The sequence below is a fragment of the Rana temporaria genome, chromosome 2, assembly GCF_905171775.1.
Source record: "Rana temporaria chromosome 2, aRanTem1.1, whole genome shotgun sequence".
Classification (NCBI taxonomy): Eukaryota; Metazoa; Chordata; class Amphibia; order Anura; family Ranidae; genus Rana; species Rana temporaria.
In genome coordinates, this window is record NC_053490.1 from 314,052,903 (window position 1) to 314,071,121 (window position 18,219).

General features: G+C 40.0%; 1 protein-coding gene across 3 annotated transcripts in view; it reads right to left on the reverse strand.

The window, feature by feature from the left end:
- Window positions 1-18,219, reverse strand: part of STK38 (serine/threonine kinase 38) — a 60,125-nt gene that overhangs the window by 22,593 nt on the left and 19,313 nt on the right. For all 3 annotated transcript variants that reach the window (XM_040337412.1, XM_040337410.1, XM_040337411.1), the window contains exons 4-11: window positions 17,154-17,205; window positions 13,532-13,654; window positions 12,364-12,447; window positions 9,337-9,460; window positions 7,898-8,052; window positions 6,960-7,062; window positions 3,614-3,675; window positions 2,945-3,062 (exon numbers count right to left, since the gene is read on the reverse strand). In XM_040337412.1, the coding sequence (XP_040193346.1) occupies window positions 2,945-3,062; window positions 3,614-3,675; window positions 6,960-7,062; window positions 7,898-8,052; window positions 9,337-9,460; window positions 12,364-12,447; window positions 13,532-13,654; window positions 17,154-17,205 (821 nt within the window). The remainder of the gene's footprint in view (window positions 1-2,944; window positions 3,063-3,613; window positions 3,676-6,959; window positions 7,063-7,897; window positions 8,053-9,336; window positions 9,461-12,363; window positions 12,448-13,531; window positions 13,655-17,153; window positions 17,206-18,219) is intronic.

Sequence of the window (18,219 nt, forward strand, 5' to 3'; positions counted from 1 at the left end):
AGTTTTGTCTGCCTGTATCATGCATCATAATGCTCTACTGTCACTAATCATGTGTAGGCAATCTCCCACATACAGCTTCAGGAGCTGAAAGTTTCACAAGTAGCGTGGTAACATGAGGGCGAGTATGGGGCCTACTACATAAAGCCTCTGACACTACTAAAGGCATCAGCAGGTGAATAAAACTACAGGGCTTTTCCTGACAAACGATATAAGCAATGGCTATAGGAAGTGCAGCATCAGTAAGTGCCAATTTCAAACATTCAATACTGGAAAGTAGCCAGAAAAGGGTTACCCGATGACAGACTTTTTAAAGCAGAACTTCAGTAATTTTTTCATCTTTCCATATATTAAATCTTCTGCGCTTGTTGTTTTAACTTTGGATAGTAAAACATTTTTTTCTGCCAGTAAATACCTTATACAGCCCACTTCCTGTTTCTAGTCTGGTCATTAGCCTAGGCTTATGACATCATGTACAGCTCTCTCTCTTACTCTTGTGAGAGTTTGCCAGCAAGGTAGGGGGGATGAGTCCTAGGTGGACCAATCAGAGCTGCAGAGCTGGAGATGTGCCTCTGTGTAAATCCAGGAAGTGAACAGGCAGCAGCTTCAGCTGCCCACAGGTAAAACGGATGCAGTCAAGACTTAGTGGAGGGAGATTTCCGTTGCATATTTGGCAAGTACGGAATCACAGTACTGCAGGGCTTGACAAATTTGTTTTGAATCTAGGAGCCAGATAAAAAAGTTAGGAGCCAGTTTTGCGTGCCGATATGTAATGTGTATCGCAATTGTTTTTTTATGACTTTAGGCCCCTTTTACACTGGCACGTCCACCTAGCGGAATCAGCTTGTTCAGTGGGGGATCTCCGCCAATACCTGCTGAGCAGGCGGATGACAGGTCTGTGTCCTCTCCACTATGCAGAGCGAACTTGGACACAATCACGCTCTTCTGTATGGGGCAATCGGATGGAATCGGACCGCCTGTCCGTTTTCATCTGATGTCATCTGATCCGGAAAATAGGACCACCATCCATCTGTTTGTGGTGGACAGGCTCGGATGGCGACGGGTGTCAGTGGACATCCACCGCTCCATAGAGGAGACTGGAGGGTCTAATCGGGTCCGCATGAAAAACTGAAGACAAACCTGATCGGACAGCCCATGTGAAAGGGGCCTTCAGCTGTGTGGCAGCTGTGGCATGGCAGGGAGACAGTGCAAACTGAAAATGAAAATACATTTTAATGAAAAAGAAAAAAACATTTTTTCTGGAAAACTGTTTTCATCTTTGAGGGGGAGGGGGCGTGTAAATGTAACTGAAGATATTCCAACCAGCTGCCCCACACTCCCTGTCCATAAATTACCTTCACATTATATGAACAGAGTGGTTGGAGATGTTTATATAGCTAGGGCTGTGAGCAAGTGTGACAGATATCTCCCAAACTGGCAGTCTCTTCATCCTATGTCTCCTTATCAATGCAATACCTAGTCAAATCCTACAGAAACTTTGGCAGCCTTTCTTCCAAAGAGACTTTACTACAACAAAAAAAAAAAAAACTAATCTCACCTCCTCCCTGTAATGTGAGCAGACATACCGGCCAGTAGCTACAGTGAGCTCCGCCCCCCTCAGCACACTGCACTGGTGATCGGGGGGCAAGTGTACCCCCCTCCACTTACCCTGGGCCCTCAAGTACATCCCGTCCCCTGGTCAGAATAGAGGTGCCTTCCTGGCTCCATCGGCTAGGTGTGCTGCTGTGATAAGCACTGCAGCACCTGTCACAGAGCGCTTCATTGCCGCAACGATGGACTGTACACCCCTGACGGCGGCCCCACTTGCACTCCTCGTTGCACACTGTATGCAGACACATCCTGTTGGAGACATGCTTCTGGTCATATGACATGCAATGCTCCAATCAGTACCGCTCTGTGAGATCTGGCTACCAGAAGAGGGCGCAATATCCCCTGCCAGTGTAAGGGAATACCCTCAGTTAACGGAGCGAGCGGTGCATCTCACTCCAGCAAGCCGCGCTCAATTGCCGGCCGGCGCGACGCATCTTAGTCTAGGGAGCTGCATGGGGACAAGACATCTGCCGCAGTCTAAGGAGCCAGGCTGCTAATTCTAGGCGCCAATGCGACCTGGGGTTTGTCAAACCCTGCAGTACTGTATATATAAAAAAAACCTGCAAAGTGGCTGGAGGGAAGCCTCAGAATGGCAAAGATGTTTTTATTACAAATTATGTGAGCCGACTGCAGTTCCTCTTTAATATCACCAATTTAGAGACAAACAAACCCCATATTAATCAACTGTTGACTATATAAAGTTGTGAAAAATAAGCATTCATTTTAGACAGGATCACTAAAAATACTGGCAAAAAATGGACTAGTCAAGAAACAATATGGAAGCTGACATTGCCAACATGTTCTGGACAGGGCTGACAGCTCTGTAGTTTATACCTTACAGAATATTGTTTGAACATTGACTGATTGCGGAGATTTCCCTTCACTTCCTGTCCCATAGCCAAACAGGAAGTGAGGAAAAAATCTCTACAAATTAAGAGAATTCTTTGGGGACCCCCAGGTTACCAGAACTAGGGTGCCCATTGGAAGATTTCCTCTCTATTACTTTTTTGGGAACAACCCAAAATGTTACTTTCAATCATAAGGGTAAACAGGAGGGAAAAAAAGAAGAGTGACGCAAGCACAAACAATAAATATTACATTTGTTCTCCAATATGTTCAGTCATGTTTCACCAGATTCGTATTCATCCTGAACCAATTAAATGTGTGTACTATAATCTGAAGGTAATCCCACCTTAATATCACAATCTCCCTTTCACTAGGTTGCTGATATTACTATACATGAAAATATGTTTGCAAGTATGAAGGGGAACATGACAAAAAAGCTCTGGGAGAAAAGTAAGACAATTACAATGTAAGAAATCTGAAGATGTCTTACCGATCAGCATCTCATACATTATGACTCCTAGTGACCACCAATCACACAATTTATTATAGCCAGTTTGCAAGAACACCTCTGGTGCTATATAATCTGGAGTACCCACAGTAGAGAATGCCTAAAATACAAAAAAAATAAAAAGGTAAATTAGATTAAATAGACATGATTGCCACCAAGATGGAAGCTGCTGGCATCAGATATATAAAATATTTAAAAAGTAAAGACAGGCCACTGTGCGTACCCTCGATTCACCCACACAGAGGACAGATCCCCTTATGTTTTTTTTTTAGCAGATCGGATTGGAGGGGGGCCGGTGTAAATCGGACATACTTGCCAGACCATAGGGATGAATGGATCGTCCAATCAGGTCCACCTGAAAAACTGACGACAGGTGGACCTAATCGAAACAGTCATGTGAAAAGGACCCCATTTCCAAGCATTTGTCAAGTTGCTCAGTAACAATCCTATATATTTTTGACACTGGCCATTTTGAAGGCCAAAACTTTCTCTAAGAAAGGGCGGCGGCAGACCTGTAACAAAATTTTACTTTAGAAGACAAAACATTTTAAAGTACATTTACACTAGATCAGTTTCATAGGTGTTCAAAATTAGGAAATAAAAAAAAGGGAGCAGTTTTCTAAATTTGATTTGACATTGGAGTCAACATACCAATTGCCGTCTAGTTCTCTTCCACGTCTCGGCTTTTCTCTTCGAATTCATATTTTGAAAATCTGCAATGATCATAAAAATTATATTGCTAAATAACCACTTAAGCCCCGGACCAATATGCAGCCTAAAGACCCAAGGTGTTTTTACAGTTCGGGACTGCGTCGCTTTAACAGACAATTGCGCGGTCGTGCGACGTGGCTCCCAAACAAAATTGGCGTCCTTTTTTCCCCACAAATAGAGCTTTCTTTTGGTGGTATTTGATCACATCTGCGGTTTTTAGTTTTTGCGCTATAAACAAAAATAGAGCGACAATTTTGAAAAAAAAGCAATATTTTTTACTTTTTGCTGTAATAAATATCCCCCAAAAACATATATAAAAACATTTTTTTTCCTCAGTTTAGGCCGATACGTATTCTTCTACCTATTTTTAGTAAAAAAAAAATCGCAATAAGCGTTTATCGATTGGTTTGCGCAAAATTTATAGTGTTTACAAAATAGGGGATAGTTTTATTGCATTTTTTTTTTTTATTTTTTTTTTACTACTAATGGCGGCGATCAGCAATTTTTTTCGTGACTGCGACATTATGGCGGACACTTCGGACAATTTTGACACATTTTTGGGACCATTGTCATTTTCACAGCAAAAAATGCATTTAAATTGCATTCTTTATTGTGAAAATGACAGTTGCAGTTTGGGAGTTAACCACAGGGGGCGCTGTAGGAGTTAGGGTGCACCTAGTATGTGTTTACAACTGTTTGGGGGTGTGGCTGTAGGAATGACGTCATCGATCGTGTCTTCCCTATAAAGGGAATGACGCGATCGATGCGCCGCCATAGTGAAGGACGGGGAAGCCGTGTTTACACACGGCTCTCCTCGTTCTTCAGCTCCGGGGAGCGATCGCGACGGAGCGGCTATAAACAAATAGCCGCGCCGTGGTCCCGGATCGCTCCCCGAGCGGACCCGACCACCGCATGTAGCGGGGGGGGTCCCGATCGGACCCCCCACCCGCTAATAGGCGAGGACGTACCTATACGCCCATGTGCCTGTACGTGCCATATTGTGGACGTATATGTACATGCGGTGGTCCTTAAGTGGATAAGGGTACAAACTTGTTAAACATGTAATTTTATGCATTCACTTCTAGTGAAATTTGCCAGTTCAGTAACACAGAATGGAAATGTGTAAAATACAACATGCAAAGTTAAAAAAAATTATATTATTATATGTGAAATATCTTTGACATTATTCATTTTCTGTATAGCTGATTGTCAATCAAAGCCAGACAGACAATCTGCTTCTTCCTGTTCTTCAGGGACAACCTTACTTCTGAATTCTGTATGGGAGCCTCTCATTTCCTGGAAACATTGTCGTCCTCTTCTACACAGGCATGCCCACTGTTCATTCTAACCGCCCCGGTCTTGCCCAGCCCCTCCCCCACCTTTTTTAGACAGACAGATCTCCTGTCTTCATTGATTTGTTTTGGAGAGATAGAGGGGGCAGGCTTTGGAAGCATGTTCTGTTTGTTAGAAACTGCAAGATAGATTAAAATGCAACATGCTGTAGATTTTCTACAGTGTACAACCACAAGGTTGGTTTCTGCATGGCACCGTGTGCATGGTGTGGCACTGTGTGAACAGTGTGGCACACGCCCAGCTGAGGGAGCTACATGTGAGTAATGAGGTTTAAGGCTCCGTTTCCACTAGTGCGACTTGTGATGAGACTTTGGACACAGTCACATCACAAGTCACAGCTCATTGATTTCAGTGGCAAACGTTCCCATCTATGCACCTTTGAACATAAGCGACTTTGAAAAGGTGCCTGCACTACTTTGATGCGACTTTGATCCAGAGTGTAAAGTTGGATCAAAGCTGCACGCTTAGTCGCACTGGTGGAAACGTAGCCTAAGGCTAGAGTGCAACTTTGAAGTGTGACTGATGCAACTTTGATCCAACTTTACACACTCTGGATAAAAGTTGAATCAAAAGTTGCGCCAAAGCATTGCAAGTACTTTTTCAAAGTGGCATAGAAGGGAAAATGTACCATTAAAAATATTGGGCTGTGAAAGTTGCATAGATGGTAATGGTTGCCATTGAAATCAATGGGCTGTGACATTTCATGCAACTTTATGTGTCAAAAAGTGGCATTAGTGGAAACAGAGCTTTAATGTGGATGCCTGTACTACGATTGTAGACTGTGATCTGAGACCCCAGAGCACTTCCAGCTATACTGACAGTTGGCAGAGTACAACAGCAATCCAGAGTTTTTCAAGAGAGGCTAAAGCAGCTAGAACTTGATACGTGTTCCACCCTAAATACGGGTGGAATATGCAATGTACAGTCTATATAAAAAATGTATATATATATATATATATATATATATATATATATATATATATATATATATATATATATATATATATATATATATATATATATATATAAACACACACACACACACACAGAGCATTTGTATTTGCTCATAACATATGCAAGCTCTACTTTTCTGCTTTTGCAGTTCTATTTTACTCTTCCAAGTGAGTAGTTAGACTCACAGAAAACATTGCACTCCCTGTCTGGTAGACATTCGATTTCAACACTCAGTTTTTCTCCCTCTAGTGGCCAATCTACAAATCTCAAAATACTTACAAAAAACAACAGTAAAGCATATAAATGTGTGCAGCTAGTAATACTAAAACCTTAATATTAAAGTATAACTAAAAGTATATGACTTTTATGACCCTTATATACATACACACACACACACACACACACACACACACACACACACACACACACACACACACACACACGTGTATTTATAAAAATCAGCCCATCAGTGCAGGATAAAAAATTACTTCTCCTCAAAATGTTATAACAGAAACTAAGAAAAGCTTTTTTTTTTTTTTTCGCAAAAAACAAACCTAGTGGCGATTTAATACCACCAAAAGAAAGTTCTGTCTAAAAAAAAAACGATAACGATTTTATATGGGTTTAGTGTTGCATGACCACACAACTGTCATTCCAAGTGCGACAGCACTGAAATATGAAAATTGTCCTGGGCAGGAAGGGGGTAAAAGTGCCCAGTAGGCAAGTGGTTAACATATAACAAAGTATTAATGCCTCTTTCTAGGGATGTACTCTGCTTGTCAAGAAACAAACATGAAAAAAAGCTGGTAAAATAAGTATTTATGTAAATATAAATGGCTTTGTTGGGCTACACAATTCTAGTTGTAAAAACAAATCTGTTAAAATGAATAGACTGAACGGGGAGAGTTACTAATGGGACTGTCAGGATTACAAAAAAAAATGAAATGACATTACCACTACAAAAACAAACCGTACTTACTGAAGTCATTCGGCAGGCTGTGGTTCAGATTTCTGTAAAAATCTGTCCGATGGGCCTTCTTAAGTCCTGTACATAATCCAAAGTCTGATAGTTTTACATGTCCCTAAAAAAACAAAAAATAATGATCACTAAAGATTATAACTATATACTGTACGACTAGAGAATACAATCTAAAAAAAAGTATATTTGTAAGCAAAGAAAACAGGAACAAAATATATAACTTTGCTAAAAGTTAAAACAAAATTATTCAGACAACTAAATGAAAAACACAAACGTAATTATAATGGGCTTCAAGGAGAGTAAGGTGTTGTACATTAAATATGACAAAGTTGCAGGTGCAGTGGGGAATGCAATATTATTTGTAGAAGTATCCTGGTACTGAACCAAAATTCAAGAACAAGAACTGCACGCAATTAGCCAAAAAACTATCTTCTGTATAACCTCTGATTTTTATTTCTCTGTTACTAAAGATCACAAGTAGCCATGACCAGTACTTATAGGAAAGAGTATTGGCCAGTGGATGGGGCTTACTCCAGAGGGGCTCCTCCCCACACCCACCCAGAGAACACAATAGCTCAACACAGGGGATTCCCCCATCAACACTAACTGCTTATGAGGTCCAATATCTTCTTACCAAAGTCTTAGTAAGCCCATTAGACTTTTTTCATTTACAAAAATATAAAAGCACAGCAACAAAAAGCTTGCCAAACCACTACATTGAAATGTATGAATTTGCATTGATGTACTGTTTTTGCATGCAAAGCATTATTTCAACATCAAGCGACACTATATTTATGCAATAACAATTAAAATTGAAGTAAGAATTAAGAGACATTCTTTTGATGCTGCAACAGAAAATCATATGCGATTTTGGCGATTATGACCTTTACTGTTTATCTCAGTGACAAAAATCTAGGACTATAGAGTATAGAAATTACCTTGCTATCAAGTAAGAGGTTATCTGGCTTGATATCCCTATGTATAAAACCGAGCTGGTGGATTGAATCAATTGCAAGTACAGTTTCAGCAATGTAAAATTGGGTTTCCTCTTCAGTCAAAGTATCTTTTTTCATCAGCAAGGTCATCATATCACCTATTATGAGAAGAACATTACATTAACTTTAAGGCCAAAAATACATTGTATGTATATATGTATATGTATATGTATATATATATATATATATATATATATGTATATGTATATATATATATATATATATATGTATATGTATATATATATATATATATATATATATATATATATATATATATATATATATATATATATATATATATATATATATATATATATATATATATATATATATTAAAATAAAAAAATACAAAATTTGAATTCACATTTTCATTGGCTTATTCAAAGAATAGTTAAAGGAGTTCTCTAAGCTAAAACTTTTAACCCCCGCTGTGCCCGGGCTGTAAAACTATACATAATAAACTTTCACTTACCTGCCTACGATCCCCCGTTGTTCCGTTATCGCCGCCCGTGCTCCGGTTCCTGTCAGCTTCCTCTTCCTGCGGGTCGGTGACTCACCGTGCGCTCAGCCTATCAGCGGCCGCAGCAATGTCCCGCCGCGGCCGCTGATAGGCTGAGCGCACAGTGAGTCACCGACCCGCAGGAAGAGGAAGCTGACAGGAACCGGAGCACGGGCGGCGATAACGGAACAACGGGGGATCGTAGGCAGGTAAGTGAAAGTTTATTTTGTATAGTTTTACAGCCCGGGCACAGCGGGGGTTAAAAGTTTTAGCTTAGAGAACGCCTTTAACATGTGCAGTTGTGATTTTTAAAACTTTTTTTTTAATGTCAATAAAAGCACAGGTCTAGACTACTTTTTCTCTAGTGATAGAATGTTAAAACTTATACAGGGAAGATGTTGCAATCCCTCCTTTACTTCTCAAACGGAAAGAGACAAAGTCCTCCTTACAGGACATCAAAACCCTGACAAAGGTTCCAACTCTTCCTAACCCTACTAAATAAAACCTGCTTTCGTTGTCATCTGTCCCCATTGGAGAAATCCTTTCACTTCTTTCCCCAAGCAGCACGAAAGATGATAGGATAAATACATCAAAAGGACAACAAATGGTGATGTACACCTAACCCAAGATATTTCCATGCAACCCAAAACTTTGGAAAAAGAAATACAAAGTTCTGATTGGCATGGTCCTTTAAAGTCTATTCATTTTTTCTTTTTACCGATTCAATAACCAAACTTACTCGCCAAACATGCAAATACAAGGCTACACAATTTCAGTTTTCCTTGATATATAGCCTGAATTTACAAAATTATATATATATATATATACACACACACACATTATTATTATTTAACAGTTAACTATGATTATGTAACCAAAGTACCTCCAGGTAGGAACTCCATGATCAGGTAAAGGTTCAACTTGTCTTGAAAGCTATAAAACATTTTTACGACCCATAGACTGTCTGCTTCTACCAAAATATCTCTTTCTGCACGAATGTGTCCAACCTAGAAGCAAAAAATAAATTTACTAAATAATTTCTTTTTATTGTGTAACTGATAAAATAACATATCAAACCAGTTAATTCTAGCTTCCTTCCTCAACAAGGCAGCGCAAAAATAAAACCTAAGTGGCCATTTTCAGCAACTATTAGTGTTTTTGCAAAATCTGTCTATGCCAAAAGAAAATGGTTCTTAAAGTGGTAGTAAACCCTCATTTTGGATTTATTACAAGCTTACCTGTAGGTAAAATGAATATCTCCTAAAGGTGCACGGGATCTCACTGGCGCATGCAATTTGAAGGAATGGCACGGTTATGCACTGTGTCGCATGAGTGATGTCATCACCGCTCAGCCATTTAAGCTGTCAAATCCCACAAACCCAGATGGAAGACCGGGTGAACATGGAAGCCCTGTCATTGGTGGAGGCCTTAGTTCTAAGGTAAGTATTTCATAATGTGCTAGTATGCAATGCAAACTAGCACATTATGTAATTGCAAGGATTTCCCCCCAATACCGCAGTTTATTACTGCTTTAATTAGCTCCACCTTCATAGGATACAAACTGTCAGACTTTATTTTGAAGTTGGTGCAGGTGTTGCACCCCAATGTAGAAATGGAAACAACTAGAACTACCTGAATTTGGTGCACAAATCGCTGTCAGAAACAAAACGGTCAAGGGATGTTTTTTGAATCAGGCGCAACAAAACAACAAGAGCAATTGATGGTAGAAAAGTGGCACAGCAACTTTATTTTAATTCCCCCCCCAAAAAGAATAGAAAAAAATATATTCTTGTCCAATAGATCTCCGTTGACGTGTACACACTATAAGAGGAGTACAAAATTCACCTCAAAAGCTACACCTATTTTTGATAGCTATCAGGAAATGCATACTGTAATTGTACCAAGGGTACTCTGACAATCAGTTGTCGCAATGAGAAACTGAAAAAAAAAACTGTGTGGGGAGAGCAGAATTGGCGCTGAGCGTAATGCCACCATAATTTCTCCAAAATTTGAAAGTCAGTAACAAGATAGTCTGATTAAAATCTCCTGTCTGTACTGGAAGTCGGCGCATTCAACACAAAGCAAGAATCAACTTAGAAGATACGCAGAGGCTTCATAAACCTTAATTAGCTCAGATTTTTCAAAGGACTTCTGAGAAGGCCCCGTCATAGTTTCATCATAAATGGTCTGGCCTGCAATTTAGGAATGCACAACTGTGAGAATGGAGTATTGACCTATAACTGGACTCCCCTGTGTCAAGTTTCATACATATTTCATAGTTTCTACTGCAATGGGGCTACCTTCCTAAAAAGTGGATACACCAACGCAGAAGATACAACTCCAAATAATATTTCAAGGTCAAGGACCCTGGTAAGATACCCCCCTAGGAGAAATATATATTATACATTTGCAGTTTACAGCAAATTATATGCTGGTTTATTAAGCATTGTCCTATTAAAGACTTACCCCGGATAATTGGCATTAAAGAATAATCCATACATATCCAACACTTAAAGTGGAGTTTCATCCGGAAATTACAATTTTTAACCTTAGATTGATGCTCATTTTGTCTAGGGGAATCGGCTAGTTTTTTTTAAAATCGAAGCTGTACTTACCTTTTTATAGAGCGATCTTCTCCGCCGCTTCCGGGTATGGGCTGCGAGACTGGGCGTTCCTATTTTGATTGACAGGCTTCCGACGGTCGCATCCATCGCGTCACGATTTTCCAAAAGTAGTCGAACGTCGGTGCGCAGGCGCCGTAAAGAGCCGCACCGACGTTCGGCTTCTTTCGGCTACTCGTGACGCGATGGATGCGACCGTCGGAAGCCTTTCGGAAGACTGTCAATCAAAATAGGAACGCCCAGTCCCGAAGACCATACCCGGAAGCAGCGGAGAAGATCGCGCTCTAAAACGGGAAGTACAGGTTCGATTTAAAAAAAAATAGCCGATTCCCCTAGACAAAATGAGCATCAATCTAAGGTTAAAAACAATTTTTACGGTGAACTCCCACTTTAATGGCCCTGTAAACTGTTCCTTACTGTGTTCCTTTTTCTGCCTCCATAGAATGTCTTCCGTAACCTCTCATTTTCCTCCTCCCTTCTGTTAATTTGGCATGAGCAGTGCACGTTCATTGTGGTCCTGTGCACTGCTCTATGCACACTACACATCCCAGTCCACAATGCTCAGTTGACCTGCCCCCCAGTGACAGCTACCCTCAATCTGTTGGTGCTTCGATTGTTGTCCAGCAAACATTGTGGAAAATCTGTGCACCAATTTTCACCAATCATTGCGATAATACTATATGCATGTATACATTACAAGGTAGAACATTTTCTATACCAGTGTGAACACATGTGGGTGAAAAAAATGGTGGAATAAGGTTTGGCTTGGCTTTTAATATATATAAAAAATATAAACATGTTATGTTATATTTATCTGCTCTGGGCAATGGTTTTTATCAGAGCAGCCCAAATCTTTTTCTCAGGTCCCCTGTCGGCGCTTCTGGCTCCCGCTCCCCTGCCTGCTTGCTCCCAAGCTCTGCTGTTAATCACAGCAGTGCAAGCCAAATGGCCCCCGCTGCTGTCTCAGCCAATGATGAGATGGAGTCCAAAGGACAGCCAAGACTCTCGTGCACATCACTAGATCGAAAGGGATTAAAAACCTTCAGCCTTAATCACTTTAAGAATAACCAGTTTTTTAAAGGTAGGAAAGGCATTTAAATACTCAACATAAGGTTGAGAAACTACACACATTAATGAACAAGATGCAATAACAAACATTTGCTTTTCTATTTGACAAGAAACAGAATTTCCAGTAAGCACATTGTCTATATTTAATGGCAACATAAAAAAATATACTTTCCAAATGTAAAGAGAGAAGAGTTTTTAATATACATAAATCAGAAGGTTACCTGTTCTTTCTCAAGCATGTCTGCCTTACGCAAAATTTTCATTGCATATACATGGCCAGTGTCTTTCTTTTGAACTAGCCGAACCTAATGGAAAAAACAGGGATTTTTAATTTTTTTTGGAGTATTATACAGCTACAGCCAAAGTCAAACAACTTTTCAAACTCTTCCCTATTGTACTAAAAGACTGCTTTTTTTGTCCCCGATGTCCATGTTCTCTTTCCTTCCCACATGGTGACCACACAGGAAGTCAGGATATATCTCCTGAATGATGGCCAAGAAAGCAACATACATTTTATCTCTCCCCACTCTGTCCAAAACTCATAAAACAAAATGTACATGTGTGTGTACATGTACCGGTATATGTGTGCACAACGCTCGCTGCAGTCTCTGCCAATCTCAGTCAGCGGTGCGGCAGGCAGCAGAGAGATGACATCTCTCACTGCCCGCCTCGCATCACTGCTGTGGCAGGTGACACGCTGCATATGGGTGGCAGTAGCAAGCGACATGCTACAGCTGGTGGTAGGCGACGGTGACGTACAAAATATCGGCATCGGATATCGTCTTGAAAGACGGCCGACAAATCGGAATTAGCCCTGAAAAAAAAACGATATCGGTCGACCCCTAACCGTCCTCGCTACTGATCTTCACTTCGATAAGAGAGGCACGGTGACTGGAAAAAACTTGTGCATGGTCCCAGCTGCACACCAATTCCTGCTGTCAGCCACTACATCATTACTGTTGTCCTGTAGTGATGAAGGGGCAAGGGGATGAAAAAGCACAGGAGAAGAATCAGGCATTTGACACACCCAGAAGTATCAGATGCTGAAAATTCATCAGGCACCATAGATCTGTAATAGAACAAAGGGCTATGGCACAGGCAGCAGAATAAGTAATCGTTTGTTATTTTTGACGGAGGTCCAATTATTTTCTTAATGGAAGACAGCATAGCTTTAATGCAAGAGGACAATTCATTTTTTTTATTTTTTTTGGCTATGCATTAGTGTGTCACAAAATAGTATTTATTGCTGCCTGTTCGCACATTTCAAACTTCATATCTAGTGACCTTTACCAACTGGGAGAGGAACTGAGGGATAATGTCCCAACAGGAACACAGACAACACCACAAACTTTTTAGCAGGGCTTGGAAGGGTTAACTAACTAGTCTTACCTCTCCAAAAGCTCCTCTTCCAATTACTTTCAAAGATTCAAAATCCTCTAGTCCCAACCGCGTCCTTTTTAGCCGAAGAAATTCTGTTTCTTTTCGGGCATGTGCTGATCTCCTCATTTTTTTCTGTATATATATTAAAAAAAAAGAAGAAGTTTTGATAAAAAAAAAAATATATATCAATATGCAAAATAGGAATTATCGTTTAAGACCCCTTTCACACCGAAGGTGTTTTTCAAGCACTTTAGCTGCCGAGGCACCGACAAGCAGCCACTTCCTTGTTGCCATGAATGCGATCCCGCGCATGCTCACTTGTAACGCCCTCCACAGTTTGTTTATGTGATCGCGTCACTTCCGGGTTTCAGAAATACTGTGATACTTCATAGCAAGGCTCTGCAATGAATACTGAAAGCTCCCAGGGCACACTGTGGGTACGGGAAGTGACGCACTACCCCGCAAAATACCCGCAGCTTGTGCAGACAGGAAGCGATGTCTAAACAAAGGAACTGTACCGATTAAAAAAAAACTTCCATTTTAACTTGTGTGACAGGCAGCAGTAATAATGAGCTCATGTCTTAAATAGGGTGGAGCTCGCGCTTTAAACCCTTCTTCGGCCACTAGCAGGGGTTAAAAGCGCCCCCGCTAGTGGCCGAAAAGCACCTCAAAACCTATGGTAAAGCAATGCTAAAAATAGCAGTTTACCGCTGACACCCAGGCGCTATCAGTGTGAAAGGGCTCTTATAGAATTGAAATTGATAGGCTGCTATATTGAACTTGATTTGACAAAACTTTACTGATGTGGTCTGAGTGACAACACATTTTTGCATTATTTATAAAAATTAAAGACATTTTTGTTGTCAAATCACTAACAAACACAAATGTACCTAGAGAACGCTTATGGATGTATTTGAGGTTTGCTTTTGCTGCTCTGAAATCCAAGGTAGTGTTGTAATACTCCAGTGCTGGATTATTATCATTATACAAGATTTATATAGCACCGACAGTTTGCACAGCACTTACAATATACAGTACAGCAACAATGTGATTCAATAAAAAAAAAAAACAGTAAAAAAAAAAAAAGGGCTGGGAGGGCCCTGCTCCTGACTACAGAACACTTTCCCTCTTAATCCCCAAAAGGTGGAGGTGTTCTGAAGGAAACTCAGGCAGGGCCGATAACTGCTCAGAATTTTGGTACAGGTAAGGAACGGTGTTATCAGCTCAATATAAGGAAACATTCATCGGGACTCTCAGACCCTTGTCTGTCCTTTTTTGCATGCAAGTAATTCCGCTAGTAATATAATCATACCAGGAATAGATTGATCCCAATCACTTCCACCCTATCACTTCATGAATTCTATATTAAAAAAATTTCATAACAAGAACTTTTTTTTAAACTCAAGTTTCATTGCCGGATACCAGCGTTAGTGCCCCTTTAGTCAGTTGAGCCCAGGATCTAAAAACTAGATCAAACGGTTGGGGATCTAAACATAGTTCAAACAGTTGAACCCAGGATCTAAAAATAGATCACACCATTGAGGATCTAAAAATGTATCAAACCGTTGAGGATTTAAAAATAGATCGAACTGTTGAGCCCAAGATATAAAACTAGATCAAACTGTTGAGGATCTTTAAAAAATAAATCAAACTGTTACAGTAATTCTACGATCTTAAAATAAATTGGATTTTCACATATTTGCAAGAGGTTCAAATGGGCCCAAACATTTAGCATTTTTAGCAATGTTGTCAATCACCATTTTTGACAGGGACTATCTGTGACTACTTACCACTCTAGATGGTCCTTTTTATAACGTTACTAGGAGTTGTGGGCCTGTTACAGCATTAGTGTTTGATTTGAGAGGGGACTTCTGTTGATCCTTGTATCTTACGCCTGTCTACCTTGTTGGACCCTGGTGGCAATTCTTTGGAACCTTGCTTTTTACAGATAGTCTGGTTTCATGTGTATACTAAATCCTTATTATACAGACCACTACTACAGCCCTGAATATGATTATTGAAACGTTTTGGGTTTCCACATGTGGACTTCTGTCAAAATTTGACATAATGTGGGGACAACCTTGTATTGCATGAGATTAAAGACGTAGACAGAATCTTATCTATTATTAGAGTGGCATAAACCTTTGAGGAAGAGGCAAGTCATTGAATTTTAGGCTCCGTACACATCTAGGCATTTTTGGGAGTTTTTCTGCTATAAGCCTCAGCTCTAAAAAAAAAAGCTCAACAAGACAAATCCCATTCATTTCAATAGCCCCTGTTCACATCTGAGCGTTCTGTTGCCTGAAGCAAAACACCCATCTTTTTTAAAAAGTACAGGAGCTTTTCTTTTAGCAGATTACAGGTGTTTTTTTCTACTTTTTACATTGGTGACCTTTTGACCTGTACAAAAGCGCGGCAAAAATCGCACGACTTTCTGCCTGAAAACGATACGCTGAGGTGTGAATGCAGACTTAAGGTTTTCTGTTTTTATTGATGTTTGTAATAAAAATTTGATATTTTTACATATATTTGTGCTTCTGATGCCTTAAAGGTCCCATATGTACCAATACTAAATTTCCCTCTATAGAAGGGATGTGGCACCTTCATTATTATAAAACAAAAATCCAGCTTTTCTAGGTGTACAATGTAGATGTTTAGTATTAAAGCGACAGTAAAGTGCACATCCGCCAGCCATGTCAACGGCTGCTAAAAATGTAAGTGCCTCCTAAACAGAGCACTTTAGGAAAATAAGACTTATCATAGGCTTACCTGTAAGTACAAATTTAAAAAAATTAAATAAAAAAAAAATGGACTTTACTAGCGCATTAAAGCAGCGTTCCAGGCTTTTTATGTTTATTAAAAGTCAACAGCTACAAAAAGTGTAGCTGCTGACTTTTAATAAACAGACACTTACCTGTTCCACGGTCCAACGATGCGGCTGCCCAGAGCGTCGCTCCTCTCCACCGATGCCTCCATTGCTACTCTGGGCACCAGGCCGTGACAGCATTCGGCTTCACAGCCGGGCACGCACTGCACATGCGCGAATCGCACGGCACTCTCGGAGTGGACAGGCAATGGGCAGGAAGTCCCACTCCTAACGAAGCCCCCACTCCCCCCCCAAAAAAAGTTATGTGGCATGCAAGGTGGCGAGGAGTGCCTTAAGTCTGAACTCACAAGCCTTTACATTTTTAGTCAAACCCATCATGCACAAGATTTTTCTTTTCAACAACGATATGCCTCAGCTTTGTTTGCCGATGAGCATACAAAGCCAAGATGGTTCTTACCCAAATTATTTGACTTTTGACAATAAAATGTTGTATTGTTTTGCAGAAGTAAAATGTGTGTCGCTCAGTATGAATTGCATTCACTGTCCCAGAAATGGTATGGGGCCTGGGGTTTTACCTTGGCAGCTTTCATCTGAGGGTACTCATACAGGTATTTTATTCCGCATGAGATGTAAAGGAATTTCTACTTTTTCTTTCAACCAATAAAAGGAGCAGGTGGGCAGATCTTCTAGTTCAGCAGTGTGCATGTTACAAAGATTTTATCAGAAGTGAAGGAGATAGTCATTTGATCCAGAGATGTTTATTTATAATTAATTCAATTACTGCAGGTATATCGTTTTCTTTACCTCTTCATCCCGAAGGCCTTCATCTTCCATCACTTTTTCCAGCCTCTTCTGTCTAAAAACAGAAAGGAGAAATCTGAGACATACTGTGCACTGTTCCATTCATTTTCACTATACCATGAAAAGGCTTATTTGGCACGGTCCGATTTTTCTCAGTGCTCACATAAATGACTTGAGACAGTAAAGAATTACCTGCGACTTGCTTCCAATCTAGATCCAATACTACTGCATATGGCTAAAAATGCATTACAAGTGTTATGTACAGAACAAAACAAGTGAAAAGTATAGGACACTGCAATAAAATAGTAGGGTCATGCCTGGCTATGACGATTACTGCATCATAGTAAATAATAATCATAATATTCTTCATCATTTATTTTAAAGCAGAAAGGAACTGTGTGTAGAACTGCAGAAAATCATAGGTAAAAGTTAACCATCAGAAAGTCATTTGTTTAGCCACGTTGAAAAAGGGAAATACATTGTATGCAGTGAATACTCATTGTTTACCAGCCAGAAATGTGTAATGTAACTTAAAGGGTCACTAAAGGAAAAAAAAAAAATTTGCCTAAAATTAATGTCTGCAAGGTAGACAGACAGAATCGTGTAATGATTCTGTTAAAAAACGAGTAAATACCTATTATATTCCTTCATCTATATCACCTCCGGCATTTTAGTTACTGTTCTCTCATTCACTTCCTGGTTTGCATCGCTCGTTCATGTAAGAACTACATTTCCCAGTATGAATTGCAGCACGCCCAGTAATTCACACCTCCTTGAAGTCTCTAACACATAGAGAGCATCCTGCCGCACAGATGTAGTTTCCAGGAGGGGGTGAGCACGTTGGTCAGTAAAAATCAGACAACCAGGAAGTGAACAGAACAGAGAAGAAATAGAGTGACTTCTGAGCAAAAAGGAACAATGAGGAAGTGAAAAAAAGAGGAATGTCTGCAGGTAAAGGATGCTTATTATGAAAAAAACATTTTTCCTTTACAACCCCTTTAACTTACTCGTTTGCTGATCCTTCATTTTAAGATAGTATTTCATCTACAGGTTGGAAGACTAGGCTCTA